This window comes from Cannabis sativa, chromosome 8 (assembly GCF_029168945.1).
Source record: "Cannabis sativa cultivar Pink pepper isolate KNU-18-1 chromosome 8, ASM2916894v1, whole genome shotgun sequence".
Classification (NCBI taxonomy): Eukaryota; Viridiplantae; Streptophyta; class Magnoliopsida; order Rosales; family Cannabaceae; genus Cannabis; species Cannabis sativa.
In genome coordinates, this window is record NC_083608.1 from 22,340,177 (window position 1) to 22,363,318 (window position 23,142).

At 27.5% G+C, this 23,142-nt stretch overlaps 3 protein-coding genes across 3 annotated transcripts; all 3 read left to right on the forward strand.

The window, feature by feature from the left end:
• Positions 1-3,508: 3,508 nt before the first annotated feature.
• Positions 3,509-8,522, forward strand: LOC115698628 (myb family transcription factor PHL5). Its single transcript, XM_030625752.2, has 7 exons — positions 3,509-4,317; positions 4,852-5,104; positions 5,268-5,344; positions 5,444-5,483; positions 7,560-7,614; positions 7,709-7,778; positions 7,885-8,522. Exons 1-7 carry the CDS (start codon positions 3,781-3,783, stop codon positions 8,095-8,097), a joined length of 1,245 nt encoding a protein of 414 aa, XP_030481612.2. The 5' UTR covers positions 3,509-3,780; the 3' UTR covers positions 8,098-8,522.
• A 5,103-nt stretch (positions 8,523-13,625) lies between these two features.
• On the forward strand, positions 13,626-15,580 carry LOC133030478 (protein ALP1-like). Its single transcript, XM_061103231.1, has 4 exons — positions 13,626-13,679; positions 14,231-14,332; positions 14,879-15,050; positions 15,210-15,580. Exons 1-4 carry the CDS (start codon positions 13,626-13,628, stop codon positions 15,578-15,580), a joined length of 699 nt encoding a protein of 232 aa, XP_060959214.1.
• A 3,956-nt stretch (positions 15,581-19,536) lies between these two features.
• LOC115701526 (protein PHR1-LIKE 1-like) lies at positions 19,537-22,860 on the forward strand. Its single transcript, XM_030629342.2, has 7 exons — positions 19,537-20,034; positions 20,150-20,375; positions 21,011-21,087; positions 21,227-21,266; positions 21,447-21,504; positions 22,076-22,139; positions 22,343-22,860. The coding sequence occupies exons 1-7, from the start codon at positions 19,849-19,851 to the stop codon at positions 22,544-22,546; spliced, it is 855 nt and encodes a 284-aa protein (XP_030485202.2). The 5' UTR covers positions 19,537-19,848; the 3' UTR covers positions 22,547-22,860.
• The last annotated feature ends 282 nt before the right edge of the window (positions 22,861-23,142 follow it).

Sequence of the window (23,142 nt, forward strand, 5' to 3'; positions counted from 1 at the left end):
TCTCTTCAAGAATATTAACCCTAACAAAAGATTTTTGCCAAACAATTAAAATTGTCCCTTCAGTAAAACTGTTGCAATAAAAATCCCAGTCATGAAACACAAAGTTCATTATATCACTAACTCTGTCCTTCTTCAATTTATTCTCTAAAAGAGCACCCATACCCACTATTATTATTATTATTATTATTATTATTATTATTATTATTATTATTATTATTATTATTATTATTATTATTATTATTATTATTATTATTGTTGTTGTTGTTGTTGTTGTTGTTGTTGTTGTTGTTGTTGTTGTTGTTGTTGTTGTTGTTGTTTCTTCTAGGGCCATGTGCTGTAACTCTAATATAACATTTATTACTATAAAACCAAATAACAAAAGATTATAATAGAAAAAAAATAAAAAAATTTAATTATACATTACATTTTAATAGTTTTATGATAAATCAATAATTTTAAAAATAAATTTAAAAGTTACTCAAATATATTTTATTTACTCAATAGGTCAAATTTATATTTGAAATTGAATTAACTAAATTATGTTATGTATAAAAATAATTTTGTAGTTATTATTATTATTATTATTATTATTATTATTATTATTATTATTATTATTATTATTATTATTATTATTATTATTATTATTGTTATTTTCAAAAAAAATATGTGTTATTTGTTTGAATTAAAAGTAATTTGTCGACCCTAGCTATACTTGTTAAAATTTTGCCTGCCATTGGCCCTAATGGGCATAGATATTTGGACTAGCACACTGCGACTGCTATCAAAAATTTGATCATATCATTAATATATTGCAACTTGATTACAACCAACATTCGTCTGAGAGTGGTTCGATTCGGCTCAACGACATCCTCCGTTTCAGATTTTTATTTTCATTTATTTATTTACTATTATTAGTTTAATTACAATGAATGTTTTTATGGGGTTAGAATTGTAAGGAGTTCATTTCTTAATTAATTTTAATGTTGTGATCATGTTTTTATGTTGGAACTAATTTAGTTTTTCCCATTAGTCTTGTCTTTTGACATGGTTCTTTAGTCTTTTTCTTTTAATTTTTTCATTAGTCTTGTCTTTTGATATGGTTTTTTAGTCTATTCCTTTTAGTTTTTTCTGGTTCGAGTCTTGTCTTTTGGCATGAGTTGTGTAGCTTAGAATCATTATGGTGCTATGGTAGAAGCATTCAAGAAGGGGAAGATTGGATGTGTTCCCGAAATTGCTAAGATAATAGGCATTAAAGAATCATTGAGTTGGATTGCAACTCATTCGTGGGATAGAGTCATGTTGGAAACAGATAGCTTGGTGTGTGTCCAAGCGATTCAGAGCGGTATTTTTATGCCTTCACAGTTTGGTCTTATTGTTCAAGATGTTCGAAATTTACTTTTGGCTTTATCTTTTGTTGATTTGTATTTTGTAAAATAATCTGCAAATAAGTTGGCTCATTCCTTGGCAAGAGACTCTTGATTCTCTACAGGTCGTGTGCTTTAGTTGGAGGACTGTTCATCTGAAATACATTCTATTGTTTTGAACGAATTTATTAATTAATAAATCTTATGATTTTTATTCAAAAAAAAAGTAATTTGTAATTTTTTTATATATATTAATCAATATACATAATAAAAAAATATGAAAGGATAAACGAATAGTTTATTTAAATATTAGTATATTAAAAAAATTATTGCATATTTATGCTTATTTGTTATACGATATGCAACCTAATTAGTTTCTACAGTAAAATTGAAAGGTAACTAAAAATATAACTTTGAAATAACTAATTAGCAATTTAAATATTGACCAATTGTACCAATTAGTTATAATTATTTTTTAACTTTATTGTAACTTATTAGTTTATTAAATAGACTTAAAAGTGATATAAATATTTTTACAAAAGTAAAATAAAAAGATAACGTAAAAGTATTTTAAAAAAAAATAATATAATGTAAAAATAAACACATAAGTTTCAAAGTAAGAAAAAAAGTATATAAAATAATTGGTAAATAAAAATAGTAACTTATTATATTATATGACAATTAGTTTCGAAAATAAACTTTAAAATTATTCAAATGTAGTTTATATAATATGACATATCATAATATAACTTTTTTAAGTAACTAATTTATTATAAGATATTTAGAAATAAGTTTTAAAGTTAATAAAATTATATCTCAAATTATATAATCTAAAGATCAATTTTTTTTTTTTTTATGTAAAAGTAATTTATTAGTTTCTTATCAACATTATAAAACTCAAAATGTTACTTTTGAAAATCCAAATATTTTTTAACGACGTGTCAATATATTATTGTAATTAAAATTTATTAAAGTATTTTTATTAAAAATATGTCATAAAATAAAGGGCTTTTTTCAGTTTTAACCAAAAAAAGTAACAATATTACAAAAATACTTTTAACTGGCCAATTAAACAAATATACAGCCTAAATAAAATAAATTACACAAATACCACTTACACACACCTTCAACTCAGGATCCATGCTTCCTGGACAACTATCGTGCAACCATCATGCAACTACGTAACAACCCAACGCAACCGAAACAAAAATTCAATGAGAAAGAGACCCACCATTAATTTCGGCGACTTCACCTGAGAAGACGACCAGAATCAATCAAAATAGGGGCTGCTTCGAATTCATAAAAAATGTGTAGAAAAACTACTACGAAACTAAAATTCAACTGGAAATCCAATTTAATTGGCATAAAACTAATGTCCTCACTTCAATTTTTAGATCCATGAAAGGCAGATCTCAAAAAGTTGAGCTGGAGATCCCAAACAATCCAACTCAAGTATAATCCCAAAAAAATTACATCAATACTATAGTAAAATGTTTATCCATGTGTATTTTTGTTGTTTTCTAAATTTCTAATGGTGAATTTATTCATATTACATCATTAAGACACATGTAGATAGAGTTACGTACGTAGAAACACTGTTTTGAATTTTAATTTTTCACAACAGTTGCATTATAGTTGCCTAAACATTTTGCTAACAGTTATTTCGTCTGATTGAAACCTTCGTCTGATGCAACCTTTAGCCAACCACCCAGCAACCACCTAGAAATTTTCGTCTGATTGAAACCTTCGTCTAATGCAACCTTCGGCCAACCACCTTGCAACCATCTTCTGATTCGTCTGATGCAACCACCGTGTTACTACGCAGAAACCACCATGCAACCATCGTCTAATTGTGTAAGTGATGATAGTGTAAGTAGGATTTTAGTAATTAAAATCACATAAAAGGTATAGATGTTGTCTTTACCTTATGAAGGTATTTTTGTAAATAAAATATCAATTTATATTTTCTATGTAATAATTCCTAAAATAAACTCTTAATTCTTTCCGATAATTTATATAATTTCTACTCTTTTTTTCCCAATTTCGTGTTTATATTTAATAGTATAGTATGATTCTAATCTCCATACAAGGACAAATAACTATTATTCATTAAAAGATTTCCTTTGATAATATCAACTCATAACAATTGGTCATACTTTATTAAAATAATTATAAATACAATCATACATAGTGTCAACATTAATATTCAAAACTTATATCGGAAGTTTGTTTTTTTTTTTTTTTATGAGAATATATATTAATATCAACATAGAATTTTCCTCAGCCTTTAAATTCCAAATTCAATATCCTCAATTGTTTTTCCATTCTATTATCTTCTTCTTCTTCTTCTTCTTCTTTCCTCTTGCAAAAGTCCCTTCTTTATTTATATATTTATATATTTTGTTTTCATTTGTAAATGAACGATCGAAGGATTGATTATCAAGAAAGATTAATTCAACAAAACTCTAATGGAGTGATTTCAGATTTTAGCTTCGAAGTCGGCTCCAGACGTTCCTCTCAATTTCTCGGCAACATGGAAATATGGGTTCCACAATCTCCGGCAGCCATGGACGAAAAATTTAGATCTCACCATCACCAAAACGGTGTCGTTCAGGCGAAACTTTCTTCTTCTTCGACTATTATGAGCCGATTCGAAACGCCTGCTTCGGCTTTCTACGCCACCGAGCGATGCATGGGTTTCTCTCAATATGATTCTCAGGTGGCTTTTTCGTCTCCGGGGTCTCAGCTGATCTCTTCGGACCAATCTCAGTCTGAAACCTACTCAACCATTGAAGATTCGGCCCATGAGCAGCCCAATTTCGATTTCAGAAATCCGATTCCATCAATGGCGAAATCTCAACTCTCCACTAGTAATATTTTGGGAAGTAATGGACAGTTTGGATATGAACCCAATCTCCATGTAGATACTTCAACCTCCGTTCGAATCCTTCCGGTAATCATACCATATATATACATACATAAATATATATAATTAATATATATTTGGGTTTATTTATTGAACATATGGTAAATGAGTTTGCAATAGTTTTTTTTTTTTTATTTTTCATTTTTATTCTTTAAAACATTTTTTTTATTATTATTTTGATAGAATTTCACGTAAAAACTCCCAAACATATCAACTTAAATCGTGACCAAAATCAGTATATTTGAGAAACCCAAAGTAAATTTTTTTAAAAAAAAATTAAAAATAGTATATGAAAAAAATTTCCCCCTTTATATATATATATTATTATTGGAGCATTTTTTTTTGAAATATATAATTCTTAAATGCTGATATTAAAATATTATGTCTGGGTTTTTAATTTTTACAATATTCTCGGTTTAGCTTTTTAATTTTTACAAATTTATTGTTTTTTGTAGGCGTGTTCTTACTGTTTTACAGGTGATTTTTTTATGAATATATGTGAATATATTATAAATGGATTTTTAATAGATATATTTTTTTGTTAATTTAATTTTGGTATAGGAGTATTGCACATCGTATAGTACTTCTCCATATACACAACTGAGCTTTGGGTCACATGAGGAAGAAAAGAAGCAACAGTGCCAAAATATATCGTCTGGAAATAATAATATTAGTAATAATAATGGTTGTATTATTACTCCATTAAACTCTGTATTAAATGGAGCTTCAAACTCAAGCAAATCACGTATAAGATGGACCCAAGATCTTCACGAGAAGTTTGTTGAGTGTGCTAATCGTCTAGGCGGCGCCGATAGTAAGTTTTTTTTCTTCTTCTTTCTAAAAGTAGTATTTTTAGAAAGAATTGTTATAAAGTTACCGTTGTACCAGTAGTAGTTCCTGTTAGTTTTTATATAAATATATATATATATTTTAATTTAATAAATAATTAAGTTTTTTTTTTCTTTTTTAACTAACAGAGGCAACTCCCAAGGCAATACTTAAGTTAATGGAGACAGAGGGATTGACGATATTTCATGTAAAAAGTCATTTGCAGGTATTCACATAAATTCAACAAACTTTACTATTTGTATGCTCTTTACTTTTTTTATTATCCTAACTTTATAAATTGTAATGTTTTTTTTTCCTGTCGCAGAAATATCGAATAGCAAAATATTTGCCAGATTCCACTGAAGGTACGTATATATTATTACTTTATTTTCATATTTTTTTTTTTGAGAAAGGTTATAATTTCTTTTTGGAGGGAAAGAAAGGATTTCTATAGAAATATAATTTGGATTACAAATATTGCACATCTTGTTGCTTAGTTAAGGTAAGGATTACTTTGTATTGTGGAATAAATGGCAAAGTATTGAGTTATATATAAGAACATGAGCTATTCTACTCATTGCTAATTGGTTTTGAGATAGAATCTCATGATTCTAAACACTTTGGTCTAAGCCTATGTTATACTAAGGTATTTCGAGTAGCCAAAGAAAGCCTCAAATGTGCACATCTTGTTTCAGTTGAGTTTTGTTTCAAGCATAGATATAACCTTCTGGCTCATTGTTTAGATATTCGTTTGTAGTTGCTGGGTTTGTTTGTTGGATTCCATTTCAAACCAAAAAAAAAAAAAAAAAAAAAAACAGAAGAAAAAGGATGTACACATATGAAATCTTTAAAAGGTGGCATAGGATATGAGTTACCAATGTTCTTCTTGACCACTAGGATGGAAAGTGAGGTTGGAATATTTTCCTCTTATGGGCCTACCTAAATAGAGGCCACCTAGAAAGCATTGATGTAGTGCCACTAGGTCACACCTAAAAACACTTCAAAGGGTAACATTTTAGGATCGGCAACACAATCCAATTTGCCCATTATTTATTTATCACCATAATAATGCACTCTTTTACGGTTGTTCATTAGACCACATCCAATATTTTTAAATTATTCAGATTCGATATAATTGTACTTTATATTGGATATCAAATTTTACCATCTAATCCAATTAATTTCGGTCATCCAATCGATCAATTTGGATCGGTTCTATCCGTTAGATGTATTTAATATATATTTATCAATTTAATTTGGATTTATTCAATATTTTAGACTTAGTATTTTTTGGATTCATCTAATATTTTAGGTGCAATATGTATTGGATTGGATTGGATCCATCCAATTTTTTTTAAAAAAAAGTAAAGTTTTAATATTAGTATTTATACATACATATATATTTCAAATATATAAGAATATAAAGTTTAATTACTCTAAATGAAAATATTAATTAGTTTGATTGGATGTTGGATGTATTGGATATTTAGACACTCCATCCAACATCTGATCTGATCCAATTGGATATTCAAAAATGACATCCAATCCGATGCGATTACAATTGGATATCAAATGTTTAACGTTCAGTTGTAATTAGATCGGTCAATTATCATTAGATTGAATGATTTATGCACACACCTAAAATAAAGAGTATTATTAAAAAAAAAAAAATCTCCAACATTTAATATATATTTATGTATATATTTATAGTTCTCTAAAATAGGAAATAAATAAAGAACTCCCTAAATATAAACCTAATGTTAGAAAAAATAGTTATTTATTTTTTGCTAAAAGAATAGAGAACTCGCTTGAGATGCTCTTAGTCTTAGTGTTTGTATTGATATTGGTCTTTCTTTTTCTTTTCTTTTTTTCTTTTTAATTTAAAATAGAAAAGCAAATATATGTATATATATATTCCGTAAATCTCTTTTCTTTTTTTAAAATGAAAATTTTAATTTTAAAAATAAAAAAAAAAATCACATTAAAATTTAAACACTTTTTTTTAATTTTTTTTTTAACTATAGTACTGTATTTGCATTTCTTTTATTGGACCTTTACCCTAATTTAGGCCGACCCTAATTTCGAACCTTGGACCCTAGCTCCCAACCCAAACCTCAAACGCCGACCCAGACTCAGTGATCCTGTGAGAGACCCCAACGAACTTTCTAACTTAGTTTCTGATTCCTTACTTAAATAAAATACCAAAAAATTAAAATAAAATTTATACAACACATTTTATTTTTTATTTTAAAAATCATAAATAAAAAATAGTTATAAAACACGTTGTTGTTTTTTTTCTAAAATAAAAATTCTACTTTTATTTATGTAATTTAAAAAAAAATAAAAGAAAAAATTATTATCAAATGCATCCTAAATGTTTCATTTTCTGTAAATAATTTGGATTATTTGTCTTATATCTTAGCATTGTCATATATGTGCAGGAAAATATGATAAAAGAACCAGCTTGAATGACACAACTCAGTTTGAAACCACAGCGTAATACACAAATTACTCCAAATATAATACTCTTTTTTAATGGTACTCTTCGTTAAATAACACTATATATACTGATTTTATTTTAATTAAACAGTGGCTCCCAGATGAGAGAGGCCCTGCAACTACAACTAGATGTACAGAGGCGTCTTCATGAACAATTAGAGGTACCAAAACGTGCTCTCTCTTTATTGCATACTACTTTTTCTTGATCTTAGTTAAAATTCTAATACATTTTTTTTAAAAAAAATGATAATAAACAAAAAAACACAGATTCAGCGAAATCTACAACTTCAAATTGAAGAACAAGGAAAGCAACTGAAGAAGATGTTTGACATGCAACAAAAAACAAGCAATAGCTTTTTCAAGAGTCAAAGCTCAGATATTACATCCCAAGATGATGCCCCATCAACTAGCAATGATGAAGATCAATTCTCCTTCGTCGAACCCTCCGAAAACACTCAATATCCCTCTAAGATCAGTTAGATCTATCACCATATATTACACTACATATTGCATGTTTTTAAAGTCTTATAAATATACTCAAACTCAAGTGGTTCCAATACAAAAATACTCACTCTCTCCTTCTGAAAAGAAAATAGGACAATGACCGTTCGATCAAGATTGAAGAACAAAATAAAAATGTCTTAAATTGAGTGCAACTCTATGGTGTTACAAATCATATAAATGATGTCTTCTAAATTTTCTATACAGAGTGGGCACAAGTACTGTCTATGGGTTGGTTCTTTTTTTTTTTTGCTCAGAGTCTATGGATTGGTTCATGGTTGAACAAATTTTTTTGGGGTAGTTATGTCTTTTCAATTATTTGTTGAATGTCATAAACTTTCCACTGTAAACCAAAAAGAATAAAAAATAAATAAATTACTGACCACAAGCTTACATTATATTGATTATATTAATGTACTTTATTTCTGTTTATCTAGGCTTGTTTTGTAGGTTATAATTTAGAGAAGAAAAAGAGCAAGGACAGAAAGTTGAGAAGAATAAAGATCAAGATAGTTGAAAATAATTTCTTCAAATAAAAAAGATAGTTGAAAATAATAATAGGTTTGCGGTGTCATATTTTTGTGTTGCGACAGTGAAAATGTTTGAGAAAAACAAATCAAAATGTAAAATTGTTATATTATATAGTCTTGGAAAAACTTATGCAATCTATCATAATATATTTGGGATTCTTATCAAATAGTTCCATTACAAATACAAATATTCTGCAAAGCACCACAGACAATAACACGGAAATCAATTATAAAAGTAACACATCAAGTTTTTTTATTATGTGGAAACTTAACGCGGGAAGAAACTACAGCAGCCATGTATAAAAATATGATATATAATTCAATTCAATATTATACAATAAATACAATACGACCTAATACGAAGTTCTAAACGAGCCCTTAAATCATTCACTATCACAATTGTTTAATAATGGGAGTACAAATTCTCTTCAAGTATAACTAGAGACTTGACAATATTAAACTAAAAATTTTGGTTCAACAATACAATAATTATCATCTATAAAAATAAAATTACACCATAGAAAAAAGTGGGTATCACAAAATGAGAATAGTAGAGCTGTATAGGAGAGCCCTTAAAGAGGACAATCACCAAATCAAAATGCATATATTTCTAGAACACTTTACAAAGATTCATCACCCAAAATTTGAAAATCAATCATTGAATCTTCAACATAAAATGCCAAAACTACTTTCACTCTCTAGCTTTTTGTCATCTTTCCCTCTCTTTCTCTCTTTGTTTTCTCTCGGCTTCTCTTCGCACAACAATACCTTTTTGTTCTTTGATTTTAAATAAATACAACTGACGTTATGTTTTTCTTTCTTCTTCCTCTTCTTTTATTTATTATAACGTGGGATGATTCTCTTTATTTGGTCCAAGGTCATCTTAGTGGCCCAACAAATCTTCCCCTCAGTTGGTGACCTCTACTAATTAAGCTCGCTCCTCACCTACAAACTTGAGTATATTCTTAGAAAAATTATTTATCAATATATCTGAACCATTCTCATTGATAAATGCACTTTCTCTAAGGGCTGTTTGGTTGATGGTAATGGGCAAAAAAGGAATAGAATAGAATAATAATGGACCTGATTCTTTTGTTTGGTTGGAAATAATAATTTTAGAAATTTTTTTTATTGTAATGCTTATTCCTCTAAACTAACAAAATTGCTTTTCTATTTTTCATTTGGTAGAATTATAATTCTATTCCATTACTTAATTACTAATTCATACCCTAGTTCCCTTCTTTCTCATTTTGCAGATCCACAAAATTTCTGTTTTCCACTCTAGACATGGGCCAAGCCCAACAAACCCTAACTTTAGAAAATTAAAGATTAACTTGTCGTCGACCATACCATTGTGACGGTCTTCTTCTTAAGTGTCAGCCTTCCTTTGTTGCTTCTTCTTCGCTAATAATAGCTTCACCAGTTACAAAGTAAATTTCTCTATTCTCTATTCTCTATTCTCAGACTGACTAATTTGAGTTTTGTAATCTTAAGTTTGAAAGTGGGAATTATTTTTCTTATTTTTAATATGGTTCCATGCTTTATGAAATAAATTAGTGGATGTGATTTCTATTCTTACAAGTCTTATTATCTATGCCACTGAATATTCAAAGAAGGACCTTTGTTACTAGTTGCTAAATTATATAATTTAATTTATGAAAAAATCACATATACATACATATATGATAAATTATATCTTACACTAACAAAATTTTAAAAACTTTATTTCTAAACTAATTAAAATCTCTCCAATCTCATTATCATTCACAATAAATATATATACATACATATATGGGTGACTATTCAATGGTTACATTTTTATTGTAACCATATGGTTACATTTTTCTTTGACCTGTAATAGAAGGTTACTAATAGGTAGACTTTCCTTTTTTAGAATTAATTAATTATAATTAACTATTTTCTTAAAATAATTAATTAAATAGTAGACATTCCTTTTTTAGAATTAATTAATTATAATTAACTATTTTCTTAAAATAATTAACTAAATATTCAACAAGACCTCTTTTAGTAATTAATATTTATATTTAAATCCTTACTTGAATTATTTTAATAACTAAGCCATTTAATTATAATATTTACAATAAAATTTATTTTTTTTACAAAAATTAAACTTCTTTTGACACAAATTAAAATTCTCTTCTTATAATAAATTTTCAAACAATTAATTATTTTTAAATGATATTTAATTATTTTGTTACAATTATATGAATTAAGTATGAGACCTCAAACTAATCAATCGATAACAAGTGCAGCCATTTTTTTTTCTAAAAAATCCTTCAACTTATTTCATTTTTTACTTTTTAAATATTTAAATAAAAAAATTAAATAATTAAGTGTAATAATTTAAAATTAAGATTACTAGTATAATAAAATTTAAATTATGAAATTATATGTGTCTAATTTTAAATAATTTAAGTATAAAAAAATAAATTGCTAAAAGATCCTTATATAGTAATAAATTGCAAAAAAATTGATTAATAATTATAATTAATTTAATTTTAAAATATAATTAATCTTAATTAAAGTTTTATAAGGAAATAAATGATTAGGTTACTTTCAGGTTACAAGTTATTTATTCTTTATTTTTATTTAATTTCCAAATTAATCACAACCATTTAATAGCAATCCAATGACTTAAAAAAATGTAACCATGATGGTTACAATAAAAATGTAACCATTGAAACCTCTTCCATACATATATTACTTAGAATACAATATAATTTACATAAATAATATACACAATACATATATATATAAACACATATGTAATAAAACACAAAATGTATACATATATATTACATATCAAGTTAATAAATATTTACCTTATAAGCGCAATCCAACGCGCGAACAATTGCGACAAAAATCTAGCCACCATGCACACACAACAACATAATGTTAATAAAATAGAAATATCCTAAAAAAAAATTACAAAAACGAAAATCTAGCAATGTACATTAATAAAATAAATAGAAATTATATTTATATCTTAATGGACGTTGAGATTCAACGTTTTCTCCACTAAAATCGGTACTCAGAGTTATACCACTACCTTTTTTTAATAGGGCCAGTTGCAATGAAATAAGGAGAAAAACCAAACGTTTTTAGTGTATATGTTTAGGTATTTGAAAATAGAAGACTTTAAAAGAAAAATAGGGTAATGGTGTAGAATTGAGGGAGATATAGGGATTTTATTAAGTGGTTGGCGAGGGTTTTCGTGTGGGTTGTGGGTTCTGCTATGGTGTTCTTTCTGAAGAAGAAGGCGAAGTGGGGAAGACGAAGCTCAGGGTTTTTTTGTATAACCTTATACCGTCAGTTATTAGAGAATAATCGAGGCATAGGTGCACACGTGTCAGTAAAGGAGTGCACCTATTGCGTCTATTATTCCCTAATAACCAACGGCATAGGGTTAATAATTAATCCTGAAAAATATTCCAACCCCCAACCGACGCTAAAGGGTATATTTAATTTCTATACTTACAACTTTTACCAAAAAACTGCCTTTAAATATCAATTTCGAACCTGGCGGGTATTATCACACCCTTTAACTTCCATTTTTATAAAATTGGTTGAAAAAAAACCTCTAAAGGCCCATATTATAGTACTGATTATAAAATCACTAATAGTTTTATGGAAGAATATTAAATATTTTAGTTGAAAGAGTTCACTTACATCTGCAAATCACTTAGAAATATCCATTTTCAAAAGAGGCTGAGTTTGAAAAGTTGATGAAGTGATACTTGAATTTTTTTTTTTTTTTTTTTTTTGAGAATTTTCTTAAGCAAAATATTTTAACATTTCTCATTTAGGGAAGCAAATTTTGTGCTGGTGTCCTTTTACAAATAATTGTAGAATGTAGATGATAGATATTGCTTGTTACTTAGCTTTTTAAAAATGCTCTGGACAGCTTTGTGTATAACAATTTAATTAGTAACTCTCAAGAAATGTATTTTTTGAGATGAATTTTAGACTGTCATTGAATCATAAAAATTAGGTTCAAAATTCTTGGTGCTCTTCTTTACTTTTGGTTTAAGTTGTCTTTAGCTTTATTCTTGTGTTTATTAAACTGTTTTGTACTTTGATTTGTTTATATGTGTTGGAAGTTTGAGATTAAGGTTGAATTGATTTCCAACAGGTTAGTTAATGGTAAGTTATGCTCTTTTATCAGCTGATATCCATTCTTTTTACTAGTGAATACTATTAATATTTTCTAGAATACTGATCTCATACTAATTCTAGCCTTCATATATATGTCACTCATGTAAGTGGATATAAATATTACTGTTGTGCAAATTAATATAAAATTGAAGAAAGAACTTAATTTCTTTTTCAGCATATTTATTCTGAGATTCATATTGTATGTATTACTTTCATTTGTTTTAGCAAAATTTATTACTTTTAGTTGAGATGGTTTTGACCTTTATTTCTTTTTTTTTTTTCTCTTCATTGTATTAGCAGTTTCTTTTATGTGTATAATTTATTTATTTTTTATATAAAAAAAAAATATATTGTAAATATTATATAATTGTTATAATTTTTACCTGTAGCTCTAAGAATAATGAGACTTTTGAAACTTTATAATTACTCCAATATGAATTGATTTCCTTCTTGCATTTTTACAAATGACAAATTACACAAAGTTTAGTAATTTTTCATTCTTTAGTTTCCGTAGCATTAATTTTTATCTTAAACTCTTGTCATCTTCTTTTTAAATTACAACAATTAATTTAAAATATAACATTCCACAACACATTGATCTTTATATACTCTGGCTATCTCTTTTTTAATTAGAATTGTTAACTATTTCCTTTACTGTCATTGTAAATAATTTAATTTTTTTAATTGCTAGAATGGTGGGTTATTTTGTTTGACCAACTGTTTTAGACTTTTAAATTTTGTTTGTTTTTTTTTTTTTAAAAAAAAAAAAACACAAGAAAATACATATTGAAATGGGCAGTCATGAGTGAATGCAGCACTATACGTACAGACAGGAGGCATAGGCGGGCTAGGCCCGTACCTAGGGCCCACACTTTTCGGGAGCCCAAAATAAAAAAATAAAAAAAATTATTAGGTTTTTATTTAAGTAAAATTTAAGTGTATTATAAGTAATAAATATCTATTGCTTAGTTGGTTGAGGTGGATGGAATAATGTCTAAGGTTGGGTTTAAATCCCATAACACTCTTCTTTTATAATTTTTTTTATATATTTTTGAGGGCCCCAAAATTTAATTCGTCTTGGACCCATATATTTTCAGGGCCGGCCCTGCGTACAGAGGTTAGAGATTGTATTGTACTGTAGTATTAATTACTAAAGTATTATGAGATCTATTACTTTCAATTCAAGGTTGTATTTGTATCTATAAATGTGTGATTCTAATGTGTTGTTTATACATATTTGGCATGATTTAGCTACATGTATTTAGATAGTTATAGAAAGTATGTTGGTTCCTCTTTATTCATTCTTTTGAATTGAGCTAAACTAAGCAAAATGCTTATTTTTGTTTATAGCTGAATTTTAAGAAATGATGTTCTCTAGTTTTTGCTTAATTATTGTCATTGTATAGGATAATGGCTCGTTTAACTATAAGAGAAAGATAATTTTTGAGAAAAAAGAAGATCACGGCTCTTTTAATGCATTGGATGAATGTGTTGCATGTAGTGCAATGGTTTTTCAAATAATGGGAAAAAATTATTGAACATAGTATTGAATCAAGCTCTTTGGGAAAACAATTATGCATACTTGATATTTTTGTCAATAGGCAAATTGTACATTAATTAAATAGCTTATGAGAGTGATGTCATTTGTTTTGATCAACTTAGGATGAATAGGAAAACATTTAGAATTTTATGCATAATGCTTGAAACTAGGGGTGCGTTAAAAGTATTTAAATATTTACAATTAGATGAACAAGTAGCTATGTTTTTACATGTAATTGCTCATTCATGTGAAAAATAGAGTCATTAGATTTTGATTTATGAGATTGAGTGAGACTATTAGCAAATATTTTCATAATGTGTTACATTTAATCATTTGGCTACATGGAGAATTATTGAAAAGACCTAAACTTGTTCTTGAAAATTTAACAGACGAGAGGTAAAAACGGTTCAAGGTATATATATATATATTTCTTGAATTTCTTGAATTAAAATAGTTTAGGTAGAAATGGTTTATTTGTTTGTAATACTAATAAAAAAAAACTTTGTTTATGTAGAATTGCTTAGGAGCACTAGATGGAACTCATAATAGAGTGAGAGTACTTATGGATGATAAACCAAAATATCGTACTCAAAAAAGTAAAATAGCTACAAATGTCTTAGGTGTATGCTCCAAAGACATGAAATTCATATATGTGTTACCTTGTTGGGAAGACTTTGCAGTAGATGGTAGAGTTTTATGTGATGCCATAAAACAAATAGTTTTTGTGTTCCAAATGGTAAGGTTGGTGTTTTAGATTGTATATTTTTTATTTTTGAGTAGTAGCTCATTTAGGAGACAACTTAATCCCCATCTTTAATTTATTTTAGGTTATTATTACCTTGCAGATGCTAGATATACTAATTGTAAGAGATTTCTTGCTTCATACCGAGGCCAACGTTATCACCTCAACTATTGGGAAGATGGGAATCCTCCTAAAAATCCACAAGAATATTTTAATATGAAGCATTCATCTGTTAGGAATGTCATTGAGAGATGTTTTGGTCCAATTAAGAATCGATGGGCAATTCTTAGGAGTTCGTCATTCTATCCAATAAAGACTCAAAATCGAATCATTTTGGCATGTTGTTTGCTTCACAATTTTATAAGAAGAAAAATACCAACTGATAATTATATGCTTTCAGAGAATGAGATTGATAGTGGAGATGAAGAAGATGTTGATGGATCCATAAGAAGTATTGAAGCTTCTGAAGAGTAGACAATGTTTAAAAACAATTTAGCACATGAAATGTATAGCGAATGGAGGAAACATAGGAGAGCAAGCTAGTTTTTTTTTTTCTTAGATAAAATGCACAATGTTTATCTAAGTTTTTATATTTGTATTCACTTAGCTATGGAATTCATTTGACTACTTGTGTAATTGACAAAATTAAAATTTAACTTTCAATTTATGTTTTATTATTGGTGTATATATCAATTTAGTTTTGTTTTTTTTACTGTTGATTGTCTTTATTTTTCATTTAAGTTCAACATTTTAGCTTTAGTTTTTAGTTTTACATTACTGTGATTCCTTATTTCGGCATGAAGACTTTAAAAGGAAGAGGTCTAGGATAAAATAAAAGATTTTGGAGTGAAGATAAAGAAAAACACTTTATTAAAGCACTAATGGAGCTGACTAATAAAAGGAAGTTTAAAGTTGAAGGAAACTTCAAGCCATATCATCTTAGAGCTCTCAAGATGAAACTAAAGGAGAGAATGCCTGGATATGACATACAAGTTAAGCCACACACTTTGAAGACTCATTTTCAAGTAGTACATGAAATGTTAACTAGGCCATTTTGTGGTGGGTTTGGATGGGACAGTAACAGAAAAACTGTAACTGCAGAAAAATCAGTGTGGGAAGCATATTTACAAGTACTTATATATGATATATTATATGAAGTTTTTATATTCTAGTTCTTTCTTAATCATGCATCATCATTTATTACTACAACAATTTCTCCTTAAAATATTATTGGTTTATATTGGTATGATGACTTGTGTGCAGTTTTTGGCAAAGATCGTGCAACTGAAAAACATGTAGAGACTATAAGAGATGTTGTTGAAGAACTTGATGTTAGAATATATTTTACCAGGATCTAGATTCACTAACAAGTATGTTTATTAACACCCTAAATATGAATTCTCTAAAATAATATAATTAAACACATAGAAAGTTTAAGTAACCTTACATTGATTGCATCAGCATAATATGTCTCCTCTCACTCAGATCTCTAACCCTTATTCCTTTCTGTTGCAAAGTATTATCAAGATTTGAGCCGAATTCTACTTCAAGTGTTGGATTCTTCACACTCTTACACAGTATAATTGAGTACTTGACTTGCTATGGGTGGGCATGCACTCTTTCACTATAGGTTCAAAATTTATGAAGAGGGAGAGAGAGGATTTCGAAATAGGAGAAGGAATGGAGGCTCTCAAAAACCCTAGTTGTCTGACAGAATGTAAACTAGGTTATAAGAGTTGGATGAGAATCAGACCATCCTATTCCTTTTATACTACTTCACATAGGGGTAGGATTTAAATTATATGGAATAGAAAAATGATAAAATAATAACAAAATTAACCCTATAATGGTCGGCCATATAGATGGGCCCCACTAGTTATAATTTTACTATTTTTTCAACCATTTATCTTTGATTTCACTAATGCCACATTTTCCAATAAAATAAAATCTTCATTTAACTTATTTATTAATTAGACTTTACAAAGTCTCTTAATTAACAAATAAACCATAAAACCTTTTTTCTTCACAATGAAGCCATTGCTTAGTAAAAATTCATAAATAAGAGTCTAATTTTAGAATTATAATTGATTAATTAAAACCAATTAACTGGGTCTTACAAGCAGTATTGTCTTAACTAGTGTGGGGACCATGAGCCTATATAATCAAGCTTCTAATAAGTAGCTCTAGAATTTACCAAGTACATTTTCTAACTTATTAATTCCTCCTTGTGCCACTATAGATTCAAAATTGTACTCTTAATCATATAAAATTTTCTATATGTTTCACGATATAGATACGCTATAAATTATCCATTGTTATAATCCTAATAATCAATGATCTTCTATAGATGATCTAAATCGAGTAGGGACAAATTTACCATTCCACCCTTCAATATATTTTATCCTTAAAACACTTAGCTACCTATAAATGATATTTCAGTAAGCTAATATAATTACTGAAAGGAGTACTCAACTATTTATCTCTATTAAGCCAAGTCATTATTTCACTTCTATGCATTGGACTTAGTTTTGAATGTAGAATGCAATGATGATAATTATGTAGTCATTTGATGGTCATAGGTGAAAGCGATATCTAAGATTGGACTAAAACGATTGGAACTCAAGACTTAAGAACTTAGGATCATCTTTTTGGAAAAAGTTTAATGACTTAGGAGAGGTAGGGACTCAACTTGATTACTGGACTTGATTTTATTGTGATAAATAGCATGTGGCATATTCCAATTTTAGTGATTTATAAAATCTTTGAAAAATAAAAACTTAATTCGCACATTTTTTTGGATTGTCTGGAGGCACTGAGTGTCAAATATATTCTTTTACTATCATCTATGTAGGTTATGATTTTTGAGTTTTATCAAATTATAGTCGTTATGCTACTGAATTTTCTAAAATAAAGGAAATATATGATATTGTTGTTCTTAATGCATGCATTTGGTTATATTAATGAGAGTCATATGTATGTTTGGTGCATATTATTATTTCACGACCTAGTCTCTATGTCATCATAGGTAGATCTGCAGGTATGCACTCACATGTAGGTGTAAGACCTAGAATTTGTACAGAAAGTGAGTTGAATACGAGCCCTAATATTTTTGTGGTTCGCGACTACCCAGGTTAGGATGTCATTCTTTATGATTGGTATTAAGAGCTAGGAGTCTAGTGGACAGTGTGATATGCATTTGAAGCTTGATTTTGTAATTATGTGTGGTCTCTCTATTTTGTTTATATATTTTGATAATGGTGATGAGTTGTTTTACTTTAAAAGCTAACCATGCAGGAATTTTTCTTTAAATAAAGGGTCTTTTGATATTAGTTATTTTTTTACTGGACTTTATAATCTCACCTCATATTTTCTCCTATTCTAAGAACTCAGCTTGATGCTAGGATGGTATCGTTGAGGAAAAAAAAATTGTTATTAGTTTAGTCTTATCCTATTTATGAAGCTTTCCATTAAAAACTAATCTTGTATTTAAACTTGAATGGATGGTCTGAATGACTTAAAGTTGCTATGTACTAGTTAGATATGAAGAGTAATGGATGCTAGATATTATTGTGGTATCTATTGACTTATTACGGTGACTACATAACTGTGAGGATATTATTGTTATTTTATATTAATGAGTGGTCCTTATTTTATCACTAATATTTACTTTATAGATATAGGAGCTATTCTATTTATTTTGTAATATACACATTAAAGGATCATTTATAAGTAATATCTTCCTAGAGCACTATGAAAAATAACTACTTTTAGTGATAATTTTTTAGTCACAATATAAATTTTTTGTGACTAAATGTAGCTTTTAGTCACAATAAAAAATTACTTATTGAAATATAATATTTAGATACAAGTTGTTACAAATTTAGTTTTAGTCACAACACTTGTTGTGACTAAAAATACATTTAGTCACAATAAATTGTAATTATTGTGATTAATACCTTTAGTTAGAGACTTTTTAGTTACAATATATATGTTATAACTAAAAGTAATATTTTTTGTAGTAGAAAAATTAAAGTGTGACATTTAATCATCCAAGTTATGAATATATTATCACAGCTTAAGACAATTGGGTCATGACACAATTATAAGAGTATCACATTACCGGTTGAGATTTAAAAATTAGATAAATATATAGATTGTATAATATAAAGTCCATGATCTCTCAAACAACTATTTTATTTTATTTAATGTTGTCTCAAAAACTATTTTAAATAAAAGAAAACGACAAAAATACTACTATTCCTATCTAAGTTATATTTGTGGGGAATAATATATTGTAACCAAAATTATTTTAAACTATACATAGTGATCCCACAAATTCAAACCCTAAAAAAGTGTTGTCATTATTTATGGATTCCCACTATATATGTATATCATGACCATCATCCTTAACTCATAATGTTGTCATTTTTCTGATTTTCATTTAAAGAATGCCGTCCTTCCCTAGCTTGCCACGCTAGATTTCCTTGCCATGTAGCACTTATACTATATCATATTCTAGTATAATGATGAAAGCTTGCTAGTACTTATCATCTTAACACCATATATTTTCATTTTGTAATGTATAAGCATTATATATTCCAAAACTTTTTCGAAGTTACACAAAAAGGTGCTATCATAATCATGTATAAATAAAATAAAATAATGTTTGGAGATGAGAAACTACAGATCCTAGCTTACAATATCTAAAAAAAAAAAATTAATTAGAAGGTAGAGATCAAGAGATGGATTCAGATCAACCCAACAAAATAAGTCATCATCAGAATTGCATTATTAATTATAATGGTAATGTTGTTCCTCTTTTCTCTGAGTTGCTCGAGATGTGCAGCTCATTCCAAATCCCATTTTTCCAATCTTCTACTGACCACGATGATGAAGCTAACATTATTAATAATAGCAGTCATCATCAAGTAAGAAAAACATTAATTGTTATTCTTTTATGTATATATATATAATACATGCATTATGAATTAAATATGTTGATTTATTTATTAAATTGATATTTGTTTTATAATAATTAACAAGAGAGTCCATGAAGAAGATAATCAGAAGGTGGAGACTTGTTACTCACAGCAGAAAGATCAAAAGCAGTACTACTCATCAGCAGATCAAACTGTTTTCAATTCTTCTGAATTATCTTGCGAAAATGTAAGTGGGATAATAAAAAGTAGTGGAAAACAACGACTGAAATGGACTCAAGATCTTCATCACCGATTTGTGGAATGTGTAAATCGCCTTGGTGGTGCTCAAAGTAAGTAATTATTCCCTTAAATCACAATTTACTTTTAACTGTGTATTCATTAGTACAACTCAACTTAATTAGTTTATTTCAAGACCGTCTCAGATTTTTCAGAATTGTCAAGCAAGACTTTTACATGTGACTTTTTTCTCTCTAAAAATTATTACTATTTAAATAATAAATGTATTATCTAGAAATAAATAAAGTTATTACTATAGCAATATATATAATTTTGGTCAGGTATAAAAACTTTTGGATATTGGTCATAAATAAATAAAATGCAAATCTAGAACTAAAGCTAACAAAACAAAAATATTATTTGTAAGAAAAATAACTAATGTATTAATTATTATTTTACTCATTAATGCATGACAAATTAAAAGAAGAAGATAATTTAATTTTTATTATGTAATTTTGTTTTTGATTTTATTTATTTAACTTTTTTCGTTATAATTTATTTTAAAGATATATTAATTATGCATTCCAAATGAGAATATTTTTTTAAGAAAAAAAAAACTTTGACTAGAACAAAGAGTTAGTCCTTAACTTTTTATTTCTTCATTTTTTAATTTCTTATCTTTTTGACAAATTGAAAATTCAAACTTAATTAATTTGGAGCTAAACTAGTAAAGCTTATGTTGTGAAAGAGGCAACCCCAAGAGGAGTACTAAAACTAATGAACTCAAAGATGTTGACCATCTATCATGTCAAGAGTCATTTGCAGGTACCCAAAAGCACTTGTTTCTTAATTTCTAACTATATACTAATTTTCTCACCATTACATATGTTCTTTTTCTTCTAAATAATTAATATAAAGATATATTTATACATATATTTATAATAACCTTTCCTCATACTTGTAGAAATATCGATGTTCAAAGTATTTCGAAGAATATACAAAGGGTACGTCCGTAAATCGCTAAATAATTATATTAGCAACATGCATGCATAATAAATATTTTAAGACTGTTATAGCTCATCTTAGAAAGAAAAAAATGCTTTAAAAGTTTAAAAATAAAAACACTCCTAAAATATTTTTTTCTTATATATGTATATATGACTGTAAGCTTGTTATTATTGCAGGAAAAGTTGATAATAAGAGATTTACTTCTTGTGACACGCCTCAGTTGGATATGAAAATGTAGGTACAAAATGCATAGATACTTGTGCTAAGCTAAAGTAATGCATTTTTTTTTTGTTTTGGTAAATAAGATAATTTTTATTACTTCAAATTGGAACCAATTACAAACATCAACATTCAACATTCATTATTTCCATGTACAAACAGCAGAGAGCAAGAAAATGAGAGATGGGCGGTGATGAGTGGCGCGTGGTGGTGAGTTTAGGTAGTCTTGAATGGGAGAGAGAATATAGAGAATAAGAGGAAGATGAGATGATGTTGAGGAAGTTGAAATGAGATATTTTTAAATTTAGGTGGAATAATAAGTATTTGAGTTATATGTTTAATTATGAATGGGTTAATTTAGATCATGCTTTACATTTAAACATGATGACTCAAATTTCACAAACAATATTATATGATATATAATAATGAATGCAATCAACTAATTAGTAATTACATCACTTTTGATCTTCATATAAAAAGAAAAAAAAAAAAACTATTTGTGTGTATATATAATCTCACTATATAAAGAAAACTTCAAAATCGTCTCTTTGGTTTACGTACTGGATTTTTATTTGTACTATTGCAGTGGATTAATACAAATCACGGAGTCAATAAAACAAGTCAATAAGAGACTTCAAGAACAATTAGAGGTCTGGCTCTCAATAATTAATTATTAACAGCTAACAAATCCATGTTTTATTTATATTAAACTACATATATATATATTGCTCAATTTGAATAGAAGTATATATATAATATATAGATATATATATATATTTCATATACAATTTGAATACTCAAGTATATCTAATAATTAACTGAGCAACTTGAATTTCTTATGGTTAATTATCAGATTCAACAAGATCTGCAGTTGATGGTTGAAAAACAAGGGAAGCAACTTCAAATGATATTTGAGCACCAAAAAAAGACCAACAAAAAGTTCTTCATGATCAACTCATCAAAGTCTCCCATGCAAGTTATTAATACTACTGATCCTAGCTTAAATACTGGTCACTATTTCTCCATCGCAGAAGATTCTGGTAGTTCCCACTTTTAATCAGATTTATATATAACATTAACAAATAACATTTCTATAATTAAGTAAACATGAAAGGTCTTGGAAATGGCAACCAAAATGTAATTTCATTTGTAAAATCTTAGTCCTTTACTGCAAACTTTGTCTCAGTCAATATACTAGTAAAATTGATATTTAACCATCTCTATGCTTCACGTGGCAAATTTGTCATAAAAATCGACAAATATTATATTTGGTACGTATAATTAATGTTTTAATTGTACTCATTGTACTCTAATACATTATAAAGTTATACAATTAATACTATTACTACTGTCACAATTCCAGCCCTAAGCCGTGGCAGTTATATAACATTCATAACTTGAGTGGTCAAATGTCAGGCACATACTGACAGTTTATATATATATTCACAAGATTGTAAAATTTACCTGTTATAAATTATTTATTTGACCTATTGACAGTTAATGAAATATTGGTTAAAATCAGATTATTGGATCTGTCAACAAGTCAACCATAACAATTTTGATCAAACAATAATATTTTTTTATAGAAACAAATTTTAATAATAAATAATATATAAAACACACACATGCAACAAACTAGAAAGTTGTATATAG